At 41.9% G+C, this 17,164-nt stretch overlaps 1 protein-coding gene across 3 annotated transcripts in view; it reads left to right on the top strand.

Annotated features, from left to right (window-relative positions):
* LOC126237446 (platelet-activating factor acetylhydrolase-like) overlaps positions 1–17,164 on the top strand; it is a 92,916-nt gene that overhangs the window by 28,262 nt on the left and 47,490 nt on the right. The window contains exons 1-3 of one of the 3 annotated variants that reach the window (XM_049947574.1): positions 4,850–5,288; positions 5,629–5,797; positions 15,924–16,021. In XM_049947574.1, the coding sequence (XP_049803531.1) occupies positions 5,764–5,797; positions 15,924–16,021 (132 nt within the window). In that variant the 5' untranslated portion in view covers positions 4,850–5,288; positions 5,629–5,763. Of the gene's footprint in view, positions 1–4,849; positions 5,289–5,628; positions 5,798–15,923; positions 16,022–17,164 lie in introns of those variants that run through there. The other 2 variants (XM_049947575.1, XM_049947573.1) reach the window with 2 other exon arrangements.

Below are 17,164 nucleotides of genomic sequence, written 5' to 3'. Positions count from 1 at the left end.
TGAACTGATATCAACAGTAATTGTATAATTGATTCAGAAGAGTCATTGTATATTTTGCTGTTTTATTTCTTGTTACTCTTATTGAGAAACGTCTATAGTTTAAAAAGGACATGTTTAATGCCCAAGCCACACAAGTCACTGTTCAGATTTCTGTACTGTGCGTATCGGCATCACAATGAGCGACGCTTGGTGCGCCAAACTGATAGTGAAAGGGCCGCCAGTGGAGATCAAGTGGAAGGTATTTGCACCAGCGGAAAAATGATCCTATCGGAACACAAAAAATGCGAAAAATTCCTGTTAACTTGAAAGAATCTGACTGAAAAGTGGGGTACCACTACCTCATTCTATCTTCCTCAGCAGCTTCAAAAACTGTCCCAAAAAATTAGGCTTGTAAACATATTCGCGCTTTTTTAACACACCTCAAATTCCCACTTACTGCTCTTACTGTAAATCACTCACTGCCGCTAGTCCATCGCTGTTAAGTCGCTCATACCCATCCACTCCCAGTTGCCCTTTCTCACCCTCTCATTCAGCCCAACTCATTGTCATTATCTCTTTGTGTCTCTCTGTTATGGTCTCCTGTGTGATAGACACAGTCCCTTTCATTCTGTACTACAATGAAGAGTCAAAGAAACTGGTACACTTGCCTAATATCGTGTAGGGCCAACGCCAACACGCAGAAGTGCCGCAACACAACTTGCCGTGGACTCGACTGATGTCTGAAGTGGTGCTAGAGGGAACTGACACCATGAGTCCTGCAGATCTGTCCATAAATGCGTAAGAGGGGGTGGAGATCTCTTCTGAACAGCACGTTGCAAGGCATCCCAGATATGCTCAATAATGCTCATGTCTGGGGAGTCGTAGCCAGCAGAAGTGTTTAAAAGTCAGAAGAGTATTCCTAGGACCACTCTGTAGCAGTTCTGGACGTGTGGGGTGTCACATTGTCCTGCTGGAATTGCCCAAGTCAATCGGAATGCACAATGGGCATGAATGGAGGCAGGTGGTCAGACAGAATGCTTACGTACCTGTCACCTGTCAGAGTTGTATCTAGACGAATCAGGAGTCCCACGTCACTCCAACTGCACACGCCCCCACACCATCACAGAGCCTCCACCTGCTTGAACAGTCCCCTGCCGACATGCAGGGTCCATGGGTTCATGAGGTTGTCTCCATCCGCTCGGAACAATTTGAAACGAGACTCGCCCACAATTTGAAACGAGACTTGCCCGACGAGGCAACATGTTTCCAGTCATCAACAGTCCAATGTCGGTGTTGACAGCCCAGGCAAGGAGTAAAGGTTTGTTTCGTGCAGTCATCAAGGGTACACGAGTGGACTTTCGGCTCCGAAAGCCCATATCAATAATGTTTCGTTGAATGGTTCGCACGTTGACACTTACTCACGGCCCAGCACTGAAATCTGCAGCGATTTGCGGAAGTGTTGCACTTCTGTCACGTTGAACGATTCTTTTCAGTCGTCGTTGATCCCATTCTTGCAGTATCTTTTTCCGACCTCAGCGATGTCGGAGATCTGATGTTTTACGGGATTCCTGATACCGTACACTCGTGAAATGCTCGTACGGGAAAATCCCCACCTCATCGCTACCTCGGAGATGCTGTGTCCGACCGCTCGTGCGGCGACCATAATACCACATTCAAACTCAAATCTTGATAACCTGTCATTATAGCAGCAACTGCGCCAGACACTTGTTGTCTTATATAGGCGTTGCCGACCACAGCGCCGTATTTTGGCTATTTACATACCTCTGGATGCCTATACCAGTTTCTTTGTGCCTCAGTGTACTACTACAGTCTCCTGTCACTGTCATTGTTTCCCACTTGCTCTGTCTTATTACTGTTATTATCTCATTCCTTCCCTCCTACTGCTGCTGTCTCTTCTCATTATCACTATCTCTCTCTTTCTCGTTGTCACTGTCGTATACTCCGTCTCTGATTATCACTGGCTCTCACCCACTTATACTTTCCTTTAACTCCCCCCCCCCCCCCCTTCTCTGGCACTGTCCCCTTCACTCTTCTCCTAGCACTGTTCTGTCACTATCAACTACACTCCTGGAAATTGAAATAAGAACACCGTGAATTCATTGTCCCAGGAAGGGGAAACTTTATTGACACATTCCTGGGGTCAGATACATCACATGATCACACTGACAGAACCACAGGCACATAGACACAGGCAACAGAGCATGCACAATGTCGGCACTAGTACAGTGTATATCCACCCTTCGCAGCAATGCAGGCTGCTATTCTCCCATGGAGACGATCGTAGAGATGCTGGATGTAGTCCTGTGGAACGGCTTGCCATGCCATTTCCACCTGGCGCCTCAGTTGGACCAGCGTTCGTGCTGGACGTGCAGACCGCGTGAGACGACGCTTCATCCAGTCCCAAACATGCTCAATGGGGGACAGATCCGGAGATCTTGCTGGCCAGGGTAGTTGACTTACACCTTCTAGAGCACGTTGGGTGGCACGGGATACATGCGGACGTGCATTGTCCTGTTGGAACAGCAAGTTCCCTTGCCGGTCTAGGAATGGTAGAACGATGGGTTCGATGACGGTTTGGATGTACCGTGCACTATTCAGTGTCCCCTCGACGATCACCAGTGGTGTACGGCCAGTGTAGGAGATCGCTCCCCACACCATGATGCCGGGTGTTGGCCCTGTGTGCCTCGGTCGTATGCAGTCCTGATTGTGGCGCTCACCTGCACGGCGCCAAACATGCATACGAACATCGTTGGCACCAAGGCAGAAGCGACTCTCATCGCTGCTCCATTCGTCCCTCCATTCACGCCTGTCGCGACACCACTGGAGGCGGGCTGCACGATGTTGGGGCGTGAGCGGAAGACGGCCTAACGGTGTGCGGGACCGTAGCCCAGCTTCATGGAGACGGTTGCGAATGGTCCTCGCCGATACCCCAGGAGCAACAGTGTCCCTAATTTGCTGGGAAGTGGCGGTGCGGTCCCCTACGGCACTGCGTAGGATCCTACGGTCTTGGCGTGCATCCGTGCGTCGCTGCGGTCCGGTCCCAGGTCGACGGGCACGTGCACCTTCCGCCGACCACTGGCGACAACATCGATGTACTGTGGAGACCTCACGCCCCACGTGTTGAGCAATTCGGCGGTACGTCCACCCGGCCTCCCGCATGCCCACTATACGCCCTCGCTCAAAGTCCGTCAACTGCACATACGGTTCACGTCCACACTGTCGCGGCATGCTACCAGTGTTAAAGACTGCGATGGAGCTCCTTATGCCACGGCAAACTGGCTGACACTGACGGCGGCGGTGCACAAATGCTGCGCAGCTAGCGCCATTCGACGGCCAACACCGCGGTTCCTGGTGTGTCCGCTGTGCCGTGCGTGTGATCATTGCTTGTACAGCCCTCTCGCAGTGTCCGGAGCAAGTATGGTGGGTCTGACACACCGGTGTCAATGTGTTCTTTTTTCCATTTCCAGGAGTGTATGTTCCAGTGCCATTGTGTCCTTCTGTTTCTCTCACACTGCCATTGTTTCCTTCGCTCTTTATGTAACGTAACCACTGTCTACTATCTTCCAGTATTTATTACTTTTCCTTCTCTTCGCCACTGTCACTGTCTTCTTTCTCAGCATAAAAACGCGCGAACATGTACGCATGCCAAAATTTTTTTAAACGTGCTCAGGAATATGGAATGAAACACTGGGACCCCACTTTTCAGTCACTCTTAAATAAACAGAAACATATTCGCATTTTTTGCGCTCCTATAGGAGCATTTTTCGCTGGTTACCTTCTTTTCCCTGCTACAGCTGGGCACGTAACTCATATGAAGAGAAATGTATTGGTCAGTAAAATTTAGCAGTTCACTTATGTGAAATTGAAATAACGCGAAATAATTTTGCATCTCAGACCGGATTTCGCGTGCAAAATTTTTTTGCATGTCCTTCAGTTCTACAACACAGGGTTCCCAAATGATAACGGAGACACTTTATAGCATGATTCTTCGTGCTACGTCACTTTATAAACTACTTTTTCGCCTCACGTCGGATTTTGCGGTCGTAGTCTACGTATGCAAGTAGGGTTACTTTAAACCTCAGTATGTCGGAAACGGTTTAAGATATGAAGAAAATTTTCAAGGGTATTCGAGATCGGGATCTTAGCAATACATCGTAAAAATTGCAGCCATTTGCCGTGAATAGCCATCTTGGAATCCTCGGCTGTGTTCTGATCTGGTGACGGCGAAAATACAATAAAAAAACCATTTTCGTGGTGTTTTCCGAGGAACAGTCTATGAACTAATGGTGCCTCCATAAGTCCTGTCAAGCCCACCGTAGACCACATCAAATTCAAAAGGAGACCGATTTGCTCCATTTGCCTAAGCTTGAGGAAGTGTGGAATGTTGAAATTTTGAGCCTGTACTGTAGAGTAGTGACACTAAGACAGTCTTCTTGTTAGCCAAACAAATGGCCCAAGCCCAAGGTCTGTCCAAAACACTTGACCCTACCTAAATTAGCAATAAAACCTGAGATGTGGGCATCGAAAATCCCTTTTTTATGCGTGGTGTTTCGGAACATGCCGCATGCTTACCGATATAGCGCGAATCACAAATAGCGAAAACTGGCACTACTGAAAATGTCCGATGGAAAGGGGGAAGGGAAATGCTATACATTAAGTACATGCGTTTGTATGTTGTAAGTCGTATTGGCCGAGCACTGTGTACAGATTTCGTTGCTTGTGCTACTGCACGAACCGTCCCTCGGTTTAAACCACTTCATGAAGCGGGCGGTAGCCATTGCGCAATAGAAGTGTAAGCACTCAGCTGGAGGAAAAAGATAATGGCCCGCCAGTGTCAACACGTAGCCCCACGGAATGTTCTCGGATGCGTGGCCGATAGGTTTGCCAGCCATATCGGTGCGTCTGCCAGGTGCACAAGACGTAGCAAGGATCAGGCACTTAAATGGACATTTAATCGATATTATATATCTAGTGATGACCAAATGGTAAATGAACAGTGGAGTTTAGTGCTTGGTCTCATGAACATGACAAACTGGATTATTGAAACACAGGTTCTCAGATAATCGCATTAGACGGTCTCAAATCCAACCGATATACTTTTTGAGCTACAAGAATAGATTAAAGCGTATCCAGGACTTGAGCTGGTGGTGAGGGGGAAGGACGAGTGAGTTGCTCAGCCAAGTTTTATGGTGAATGATAAAAAAGTAGTTTTCGAATTTAACAAGTGGCTCTAGGTACATTTGCTGCAAGTCAATATCCGTTACATATGCTGGCATTCTTCTGAAGAAGTAAGTATGTCTGTGTGACGATGCAGTCGTGGGTACTGCTTGCGAACATTTTTCCCTCCCTTTCCACCGTACCGTAACTGGAGATGTTTGTACCTTCCTTCTTTCTTTCCGTCTCCGCTTGTGCATGTATTTCTTCCTGCAATTGGATTTCCATTTGCTTCCATAAGTTTTTCTCTTTCTGCACGTTCAAAATTCAGAGATCAATGCTTATGTATTGTTGGAACCTGTTTTGATGTACCTTTGCATTTTAATTGCTGTAGGATATTTCCAAACATTTAAAGCATATTGGTTGTTATGTAATTTTTAGAGCAAAACTCTTGTAATATACTTTGTTTTTTAGGAATATTCACTGGATTTTGGATTCTAGAAATTCTCTCTGAGGAACTTGTCTGCGATGCTGCTCCTCTGCTTGCTGGAATCACTTGCAATAGTTTATACACTACATCCATGCCAGTAGTCTGCCAATCATTTTAAAATGCATGGTAGAGGGTTTATTGTGGATGATTTGTGTAAGAGATGTTTGTTTTTAATTACTGGTACTGAAATAGTCTAAGGTTTAGTCAACGCCCATATTCATTACATTCTTGTTCCACAGCCATTTCGTGATGATCTCTATCAGTTTATATATGCTACTGATGCACTGTGATTCTCATATCCTTGTGCCTCAGGGCAAAGACATGTGGTGTTGAAATTTATAGCATATAAAGTAAAACAATAAATACAACTGAGAGGATACAGAAAAAAGAAGTAAGACAGGACTAATAGGTACCATATTCATTTTCCTTCTTGCAGCTCATATACTCACCATTTTCATTTACATCTATGCTCCACAAACCACTTTGAAGTGCATGGGAGAGGGTTCATCCCATTTTACGTTATTAGGCTTCTTCTTTTAAATCTTATCAAGGCCCGACTGATTATTTGTACTGCTTCATCAGACTGTACTTCATTGTAGACAGCTCCATCGTATGCAAACAGTCTGAGATTACTACAGACACAGGAAGAAAGTTGTTTCAGTGCCTCCATCTGTGCTGTAATTAATGTAATCTTGTCCTCGCGATCACAGTGGGAGCAATCTGTAGTGGGTTTTGATATATTCCTAGAGTCATCATTTGAAGCCATTTCTAGACTTTCTCAGGATAGTTTCCATCTTTAAGAGTCCACCAGTTCAGTTCTTTCAATATCACAGTGACACTATCCCGTGGGTCAAACATCACCATTCTCTGTACACATTCAATATCCCCTGGTAGTATTGTTTTGTACAGGTCCCACACACATGAGAAATAGTCAAGGATGGGTCATACAAGTGATTTATTAGCATTGTCCCTTGTAGACTGATTACTTTTCCCCAGTATTTTATCAATAATGCTACATGCTATACCCATGACTGAGCCTACGTGATCAGTTGACTTCGTGTCCCTACAAAGTGTTACACTCCAGTATTTGTATGAGTGTACAGATTCCATCTGTGACTCACTTGTATTATAGGATACTATGTTTTTTTTTTTTCGTTTTGTGAAGTGCACAATATTACGTTTTTGAACATTTAAAGCAAGCTTCCAATCATTGCACCACTTTTAAATCTTATCAAGGCCCGACTGATTATTTGTACTGCTTCATCAGACTGTACTTCATTGTAGACAGCTCCATCATCTGCAAACAGTCTGAGATTACTACAGACATTGTCCATTATATCATTAATATACAGCATGAATAGCAAGGGACCTGCCCATGGCTTTCAAGATGTCATGTGAGATAAGTACAAGTTGGGTTTCACATGATGTACATTTTTGAAATCCATGCTGGTTGGTATGGAGGAGGTTGTTCAGTTCACAATATCTCATTGTGTTTGATCTCAGAATATATTGTAAAACTCCACAACAAATGGCTATCAATTATACTGGATGGTAGTTTTGTGGATCACTTCTATCACCCTTCTTGTAAATGGGTAAGACCTGCACTTTCATCCTTCCACTGGGTCCAGACTTATGTTCAAGGGATGTACAATACATTATAGTTAAAAGAGGAGCTAACTCACCTGCAAACTCAGTATAGAATCTGACTGGGATTCCATTGGACCATAGAGCTTTGTTAAATTTTAACGATTTCAGCTGTTTCTCAACAGCACTAACACTGTCCGCTGCTCGTGGTCTAGTGGCTAGTGCTACTGCCTCTGGATCATGAGGTCCTGGTTTCGATTCCGGCCAGGTTGGGGATTTTCTGTGCCCGGGGACTGGGTGTTTGTTTGTCTCCATAATTTCATCATCACCATCATTCAAGACAGTGTCTAAATTGGATTGTGTAAAAAATTGGACAGTGTAAAAATTGGGACTCTGTAAGGGTGCTGATGACTGCACAGTTGAATGCCCCACAAACCAAATGTCATCATCACCACTGACACTAACATTTATCACACTGATCTTTTTCATGGTATGAGGATTAAATTAGGGGCAATTCTACAGGGTTTTCCTGTATAAATCATTTGCTTTTTCCTTCCTACTCTCAATTTCAGTTCCTGTCTCATCCACAGGTGTTGAGTACTTTGGTGCCAGTAACAACCTTTACATACAACCAGAATTCTAATGGGTTTTGTGAAAGGTCATCTTACAATATCCTGCTAAGAAGTTTCTGTACAGTGACAGTGTAGACTGTGGAGGATCTCTCCCATTATGATCTGTTCTACTGGGTACATATCTACCCAGTGCATGGTCAATACTTCTTTTAAATTTGAGCCATAGTTCCTCTATATGCACCTGTGCTGAGCTAAATTTTCAAGTTCCTCTTTGAGATATGACACTACTGCTTTTTTATCTAGTTTGCAGAACTCACATATTTTTCTGCTTTGTTTTAATCACCCTTTGTACTTTGATAATCATTATCGACATAGCTGTATCGTGGACACTGATACAATTTTTGATGTGGACCTCCTCAAAGAGATCAGGTCTGCTTGTTGCCATTAGATCTAACATACTTCCATTATAAGTGGGGTTCTGAACTATCTGCTCTAAGTAGTTTTCAGAGAACGCATTTAGTGATGTTTCACAGGATGTCTTGTCACACCTACCACAAACAAAACCGAAATTTTCCTAATTCATTGTTGGATGATTAATATTTCCACCAATGATTACAGTATGTTTGGGGAACTTACATACAAGGGAACTAAGGTTTTCTCTGGAGGTTTGCTTGCATCACAAGGTGGGTCTGGTGGTTGATAGAAGTATCCTGTTGATACTGTGTGTTGCACAAATAATCCCACATGCAGCTTCTGTTTCTTTTAGTGGATTTGAGTGCCTTGTATAATGTAACAAATACACTACCTCCATTTCCCATTAGCCTGTCATTAAATTTTCCACAAAAATCTCACTGTTATCAAATTCAAGTTTCAACCAGCTTTCTGTACCTAGCATTATGTGACCTTCACTGCTTTTCAGGAAGACTTAAAAACTGTGGCACTATGCTGCATATTCATCTGCAGTTCACTACTAGGATTTCAATTCTCACACCCGCAGGGGGCATTCCTTTGGTTCTTACACTAATATTTCCTTGTCTCCTACAGCTGTGTGCACCCTACACACAGTCAGCTACCTGATAGCAACTTCTAATGTGTAGTGCATACCCGAACCATTTAGGGGCCCTACAGTTCTCATTCCTATGGTGCAAGTCCAGAAAGTCACAACCTAGTGTCACTGAACCTTTGAAATCTCTGGTTCAGTCCTGTAACTCAGCCCATAACCAGGGGTTCAGGATCAGTTCTGGGGCCAATGACACAAACTATGAGTTTTGTTGAAACTTTGTACCCAAAGCTGGTCTTTTCAACCTCCTCTGCCAGTCACTGGTATGATCCAAGCATGTCCTCGGAGCCCAGAAGACAGGCATTGTTTGTTACAATGTGTACCACAATCTGCAGTGGGTTGTTCCATCAATGACTGCTGAAATGCCCTCCTCAATGAGTTTAATGAGGCTCCCAGGCAAACACAGTGAGTGCACTTGCTGTTCTTTCCTGTCCCTTGCTGCCATTTCCCTAAGAGCTATCATTATTCACTGTATGTTTGATCTGCTGGTGATTAATAGATAACTACCCTTTTGCATTTTCCTCATCTTCACTCAGGACAAAATACATTTACCCACAAGTGAAATGAGTCCTTATGACTCAGTTTCAGTTTCAGTGAAAGACATCGTGTTGAACCTGAGTCTTTCCTTGTAAGTCTTTCCTTGTACCTCTCTACCCAGTACAGAATATCTAGACATGTGGACAAGTGGACAAGTAATGGCAGATCCCGTGCTTCCTGCAGAGAAGACAGGATCCACAGGAGAGGATAGTACTTTATGTACCTATGGTACACAACTCTCACAGCTCTCCTAAAACACCAATTTGTGGGAGCTGCCAGTAATTTGACAGTAGTCAGGACGATTTCCAACTGCTTATGAACATCACCTAATTCACCCCCTGTTTGAGAACGGCATTCGTAATGGGGCTTCATTGTGACTGGTCCATTGTTTTACAGGACAGTGAACAAATAACTTTAAATTAAGTTTGCTGATTATCTTTTTATCTGGTGAGCTAAAAATATTATTAATACCCTTTCATCACTATCGAAACTACAGAATAATTACCTTCCATCACTATGGAAACTACAGGAAAATTACTTGAATTTGTTCTCAACGACCATCCAAGAACAATGTCTTAAGGTACTTAATTTCAGTTATGTATTGTCTTTCCTTAGCAATGTTTACTATATACTTGTAAACTACAGTTCAACTGTATGAAATTTCAGAGCTGTGCAGATTGAAAAAGGAAGAGACTACAGTTGATTGTCTGTTAAACAGTCTGGGATGATAAAACTGACAGCTTCATTAATGCTTTGTAAAAGGAGAAGGATATATACTGTGAATAATCTCGGCCTTGCTCTTCTTTGATCACGCTATCAGCAGTAGAAATAATAAACTACATTCATTGCAGTCCCACTTAGTAAACCATTACATTATCACATAATACTCCCACTTTGCAAGTGATGCTTTTGTTGTGTGTATGTTAAGGAAAATTTTATAGGTGAGCTACCTACATTTTCATGTTGAATTTTGTAGCCAAAATTCCAACATAACTTTAGATCTAAGGTAAATTGGTTTTCATCATATTGGACAGCATAACTGGTGAAATCAAAATTGAAACATAATCTAAAAACAAAGATGATGTGACTTACCGAACGAAAGCGCTGGCAGGTCGATAGACACACTAACAAACACAAACACACACACAAAATTCAAGCTTTCACAACAAACTGTTGCCTCATCAGGAAAGAGGGAAGTAGAGGGAAAGACGAAAGGATGTGGGTTTTAAGGGAGAGGGTAAGGAGTCATTCCAATCCCGGGAGCAGAAAGACTTACCTTAGGGGGAAAAAAGGACAGGTATACATTCGCACACACACACATATCTATCCACACATATACAGACACAAGTAGACATATTTAAAGACAAAGAGTTTGGGCAGAGATGTCAGTCGAGGCGGAAGTGAAGAGGCAAAGATGATGCTGAATGACAGGTGTGATATGAGTGGCGGCAACTTGAAATTAGCGGAGATTGAGGCCTGGTGGGTAACGGGAAGAGAGGATATATTGAAGAGCAAGTTCCCATCTCCGGAGTTCGGATAGGTTGGTGTTGATGGGAAGTATCCAGATAACCCGGACGGTGTAACACTGCGCCAAGATGTGCTGGCCGTGCACCAAGGCATGTTTAGCCACAGGGTGATCCTCATTACCAACAAACACTGTCTGCCTGTGTCCATTCATGTGAATGGACAGTTTGTTGCTGGTCATTCCCACATAGAATGCATCACAGTGTAGGCAGGTCAGTTGGTAAATCACGTGGGTGCTTTCACATGTGGCTCTGCCTTTAATCGTGTACACCTTCCGGGTTACAGGACTGGAGTAGGTGGTGGTGGGAGGGTGCATGGGACAGGTTTTACACCGGGGGCAGTTACAAGGATAGGAGCCAGAGGGTAGGGAAGGTGGTTTGGGGATTTCATAGGGATGAACTAACAGGTTACGAAGGTTAGGTGGACGGCGGAAAGACACTCTTGGAGAGTTTATTAAAAATTCTTCATAGTCTCCAAAATCTCAGTATAATTATTTATAATAATAATGATAATGGCGTGTGACGAGGGCGCCCTGTCAGGTACACCGCTTGCCTGGTGCAAGTCTTTCGATTTGACGCCACTTTGGTGACTTGCGCGTCATTATTTATAATTTATGTAGTTACAAAAAATGTCACATGTCACTTCTGAAAAAGTAACGTGCATCATTTACTTGTTACTCACCCAGAAACTGACAAATTATGTACAGACTTATACTTGAAACATGCTGTACTTCATATCACATGCTTTCAGTTAACTTTCAGGACAGTTTTGTGTTTTTCACTCATATTTTCCCAGTCAACTGTCCTCATTTTCCAGAGAGTCAAAACATTGGTACAGTGGAGTGAATTTACTCCTGCATACTCTACAAAAAGATCAATGCATTTCAGTGCCTCAGTAGGCATGATAATGGGTTCCTTGTCTTTGCTCTATTCCTCTGCTAAACATACTTTCTTCACCATATCCACTTCAGTTGTTGTTGTTGTTGTTGTGGTCTTCAGTCCTGTGACTGATTTGATGCAGCTCTCCATGCTACTCTATCCTGTGCAAGCTTCTTCATCTCCCAGTACCTACTGCAGCTTACATCCTTCTGAATCTGCTTAGTGTATTCATCTCTTGGTCTCCCTCTACGATTTTTACCCTCCACGCTGCCCTCCAATGCTAAATTTGTGATCCCTTGATGCCTCAAAACATGTCCTACCAACTGATCCCTTCTTCTAGTCAAGTTGTGCCACAAACTTCTCTTCTCCCAAATCCTATTCAATACCTCCTCATTAGTTACGTGATCTACCCACCTTATCTTCAGCATTCTACTGTAGCACCACATTTTGAAAGCTTCTATTCTCTTCTTGTCCAAACTGGTTATCGTCCATGTTTCACTTCCATACATGGCTACACTCCATACAAATACTTTCAGAAACGACTTCCTGTCACTTAAATCTATACTCGATGTTAACAAATTTCTCTTCTTCAGAAACAATTTCCTTGCCATTGCCAGTCTACATTTTATATCCTCTCTACTTCGACCATCATCAGTTATTTTACTCCCTAAATAGCAAAACTCCTTTACTACTTTAAGTGTCTCAATTCCTAATCTAATTCCCTCAGCATCACCCGATTTAATTTGACTACATTCCATTATCCTCGTTTTGCTTTTGTTGATGTTCATCTTATATCCTCCTTTCAAGACACTGTCCATTCCGTTCAACTGCTCTTCCAAGTCCTTTGCTGTCTCTGACAGAATTACAATGTCATCGGCGAACCTCAAAGTTTTTACTTCTTCTCCATGAATTTTAATACCTACTCCGAATTTCTCTTTTGTTTCCTTTACTGCTTGCTCAATATACAGATTGAATAACATCGGGGAGAGGCTACAACCCTGTCTCACTCCTTTCCCAACCACTGCTTCCCTTTCATGCCCCTCGACTCTTATAACTGCCATCTGGTTTCTGTACAAATTGTAAATAGCCTTTCGCTCCCTGTATTTTACCGCTGCCACCTTCAGAATTTGAAAGAGAGTATTCCAGTTAACATTGTCAGAAGCTTTCTCTAAGTCTACAAATGCTAGAAACGTAGGTTTGCCTTTTCTTAATCTTTCTTCTAAGATAAGTCGTAAGGTTAGTATTGCCTCATGTGTTCCAACATTTCTACGGAATCCAAACTGATCTTCCCCGAGGTCCGCTTCTACCAGTTTTTCCATTCGTCTGTAAAGAATTCGCGTTAGTATTTTGCAGCTGTGACTTATTAAACTGATAGCTTGGTAATTTTCACATCTGTCAACACCTGCTTTCTTTGGGATTGGAATTATTATATTCTTCTTGAAGTCTGTGGGTATTTCGCCTGTCTCATACATCTTGCTCACCAGATGGTAGGGTTTTGTCATGACTGGCTCTCCCAAGGCCATCAGTAGTTCTAATGGAATGTTGTCTACTCCCGGGGCCTTGTTTCGACTCAGGTCTTTCAGTGCTCTGTCAAACTCTTCACGCAGTATCTTATCTACCATTTCATCTTCGTCTACATCCTCTTCCATTTCCATAATATTGTCTTCAAGTACATCGCCCTTGTATAAACCCTCTATATACTCCTTCCACATTTCTGCCTTCCCTTCTTTGCATAGAACTGGGTTGCCATCTAAGCTCTTGATATTCATACAAGTGGTTCTCTTCTCTCCAAAGGTCTCTTTAATTTTCCTGTAGGCAGTATCTATCTTACCCCTAATGAGACAAGCCTCTACATCCTTACATTTGTCCTCTAGCCATCCCTGCTTAGCCATTTTGCACTTCCTGTCAATCTCATTTTTGAGACGTTTGTATTCCTTTTTGCCTGCTTCATTTACTGCATTTTTATATTTTCTCCTTTCATCAATTAAATTCAATATTTCTTCTGTTACCCAAGCATTTCTATTAGCCCTCGTCTTTTTACCTACTTGATCCTCTGCTGCCTTCACTACTTCATCCCTCAGAGCTACCCATTCTTCTTCTTCTGTATTTCTTTCCCCCATTCCTGTCAATTGTTCCCTTATGCTCTCCCTGAAACTCTCTACAACCTCTGGTTCTTTCAGTTTATCCAGGTTCCATCTCCTTAAATTCCCACCTTTTTGCAGTTTCTTCAGTTCCAATCTGCAGTTCATAACCAATAGATTGTGGTCAGAATCCACATCTGCCCCTGGAAATGTCTTACAATTTAAAACCTGGTTCCTAAATCTCTGTCTTACCATTATATAATCTATCTGATACCTTTTAGTATCTCCAGGATTCTTCCAGGTATACAACCTTCTTTTATGATTCTTGAACCAAGTGTTAGCTATGATTAAGTTATGCTCTGTGCAAAATTCTACAAGGCGGCTTCCTCTTTCATTTCTTCCCCCCAATCCATATTCACCTACTGACGAATTCCAGTCATCCATGACTATTAAATTTTCGTCTCCCTTCACTACCTGAATAATTTCTTTTACCTCGTCATACATTTCTTCAATTTCTTCATCATCTGCAGAGCTAGTTGGCATATAAACTTGTACTACTGTAGCAGGCATGGGCTTTGTGTCTACCTTGGCCACAATAATGCGTTCACTATGCTGTTTGTAGTAGCTAACCCGCACTCCTATTTTTTTATTCATTATTAAACCTACTCCTGCATTACCCCTATTTGATTTTGTATTTGTTAACTGTTCAAATTGCAGCTCATAGGTTATTACCATTTAACCATTCACCATCTACATCTTGACAGTCATAACTTTGTATTATAAATGAAACTATTTGTTCTATTTATAACAGTTCCTTTGGCCTTGTTTTTATTCTAACAAAAATCCACAAACTATGCACAGATAATCTGGAAGCTGGATAATCTGCAACTGGATAGCCAGTAGCTTGCTGTACTACACTTAAGCTGACTACATAATTTTTCAACAACAACAATTTATGGCCATCAAATTGTTAAATGTAACTAACATCAGAATATCAATATCAATACAAAAATGGATATGTAATGTATACTTTTCACAAGCAGCATCACCAAAAAACAAAAATGGGAAGTGTAATATCTCTGTCATTTGAAGGTGAGGCTTTTCACAGTATGTGGTTACAGGATAAACATGCACATAATTGCCTAGCTCAATAAAATTAAACTCACCAGTGCCTTAAAGAAAACTTGAGGTTCTGTATGTGTATTACATCAATCACATCAAAGTGGAAATATACAAAGGCTTTAAGGAGAATTTAATGGTATATGATGCTCCTGGGAAAATAGTTTTATGTTGTGCTAATTCCTACAGAAGATCCATACATCTACTGGAATATGCGGTGAGTCAAACGCATGTTTCTCAGAACTGTGACAGGACTCTTCAAGTAAAAATAAATGCCAAGGATTGAATCATTTGGGAAATAGAACACTTTTTTTCAACTAGTTCTACTATAGAATGTTGACACAACAAGCATTCAGAGAGTAATCCCAGTCTTAAGTAGAAAAACTGCACAATTATTCTCCTGTTTCACACCTGAATTAGTTCTTTAGTTACCGATGTTATATTTGACATATTTATGTTATTTAAATTTTGACACTTGTATTTTTTCTACTAAATTTTAGAGCCATTTCTAATCTACAAGTCTTTATTATTTTCCTCCTAGATAAATTATTGTCACCAGTGAATTATATCTAGCTGTTTTATGCAGCCACTTCTGATTCAATGTTTCCACTATGATGGAAATTAAAACAATAAGTAATGAAAAAAATAATATTACCGAGGGCTATATCTAGTGATTAATGCACACCTTTCCATGCTGCTTTCTCATATCCATAAAAGCAAAAGTTAAAAATAGTATACAAACAGCATTTTGACTCTAATAATGAGACTACTAATTACTTTCATGTTAATGACAGACTTGTGGAACAGTAATTTCTTTCAACAAAATAAGACTTTATAACATCAGTCTTAGTTTCTTTCAATATATGCCGTACATTTAAAAATGTTTAACACTTATGTGTATTTATAAGTATGCTTTTCTTGCAGGTCCATATATTCCAGGATGCACCGACATAATGACTGGGTACTCTCAAGGAGGATGTTTATTGAGGCTGTATTATCCCACATCACTCCCACACAATGTGGTATGTTATTGACATAGTTTCATATTTATATCACATGGGCAAATAATTGCTGTATACCTTTTCTTACACAGTCCAATTATAAGTATTTGGACACCTATTAGTGGACATTATTAACATATTGTGTATCCATCCTTCGCATTTGTGATAGCTTAAACACTGCTGGGGACTTTTTCAATAAGCTGTCTAGATGTCTGTGGAGGAATGGCATCCCATTCTTCCTTGAGAGCCAAAAACAGAGAATATAGTGGTTGTGAATGCTGGGGTCTAGTGCAGTCAGCATGGTAACTCATTCCAAATGTGTTCCATTGGGTTCAGATTGAGACTCTGGGCAGGAATGGTGTTGTCCACAAACCATTTCCTCACATATGGTGCTTTATGACAGGGTGCACTGTCACGCTGATACAATCAATCATTATCTGCAAACTGATCCTCTACTGTATACAGTACACGATGCTGTAAAATATGTTCATATCCTTCAACAGTTATCATTTACTTAGGTGCAATAAGTTGACCATACCCTAACCATGATAAACACCCCAATACCATAACACCATCTCCTTTGTGCTTCAATGTGGACACTGCACATAATGGCAGGTGACGTTCTCAAGGTATTTGCCAAACCCAAATCCTTCCCTTGGATTGCCACAGGGTATAGAGTGATCCATCAGTCTCAGTCACTTATTTCCAGTCATCCACTGTCCAGCGGCATTGCTCTTCACATCACCTCAAGTTTCACTTAGCACTGACTACAGACATGTGTTGCGTATGAGGAGCTGCCTAACCATTGTACCCCATTTGTTTTAACTCTTTAGCACCCCTAATTGTACTAGCTAGACTGCTGATAAAACTTTGGAACACATAAGTCATTCCTTCCATTGATAAGTGATATTTTACAACCACCCTCTGCAACGCTCCATGTCCATCAGTATATGAGATCTGTCTGGTCTTAGTTTACCTGTTGTTGTTCCTCCACATTTCCATTTCACAGTAACCTCACCAATGTTCTACTTGAGTAGCTTTATAAGTGTTGAAATATCCCTGATGTATTGAGTACTCAGGTGACATCCAGTGACTATTTCACTATTGAAGTTACTGAGCTTTCCTTACTGACCCATTCTGCTGTTACTGCTTTTTGACTGGCAA

The sequence above is a fragment of the Schistocerca nitens genome, chromosome 2 (assembly GCF_023898315.1).
Source record: "Schistocerca nitens isolate TAMUIC-IGC-003100 chromosome 2, iqSchNite1.1, whole genome shotgun sequence".
Taxonomy (NCBI): domain Eukaryota; kingdom Metazoa; phylum Arthropoda; class Insecta; order Orthoptera; family Acrididae; genus Schistocerca; species Schistocerca nitens.
The sequence above is the reverse complement of the archived record's forward strand: the minus strand, read 5'-3'. Positions and strand labels throughout refer to the sequence as shown.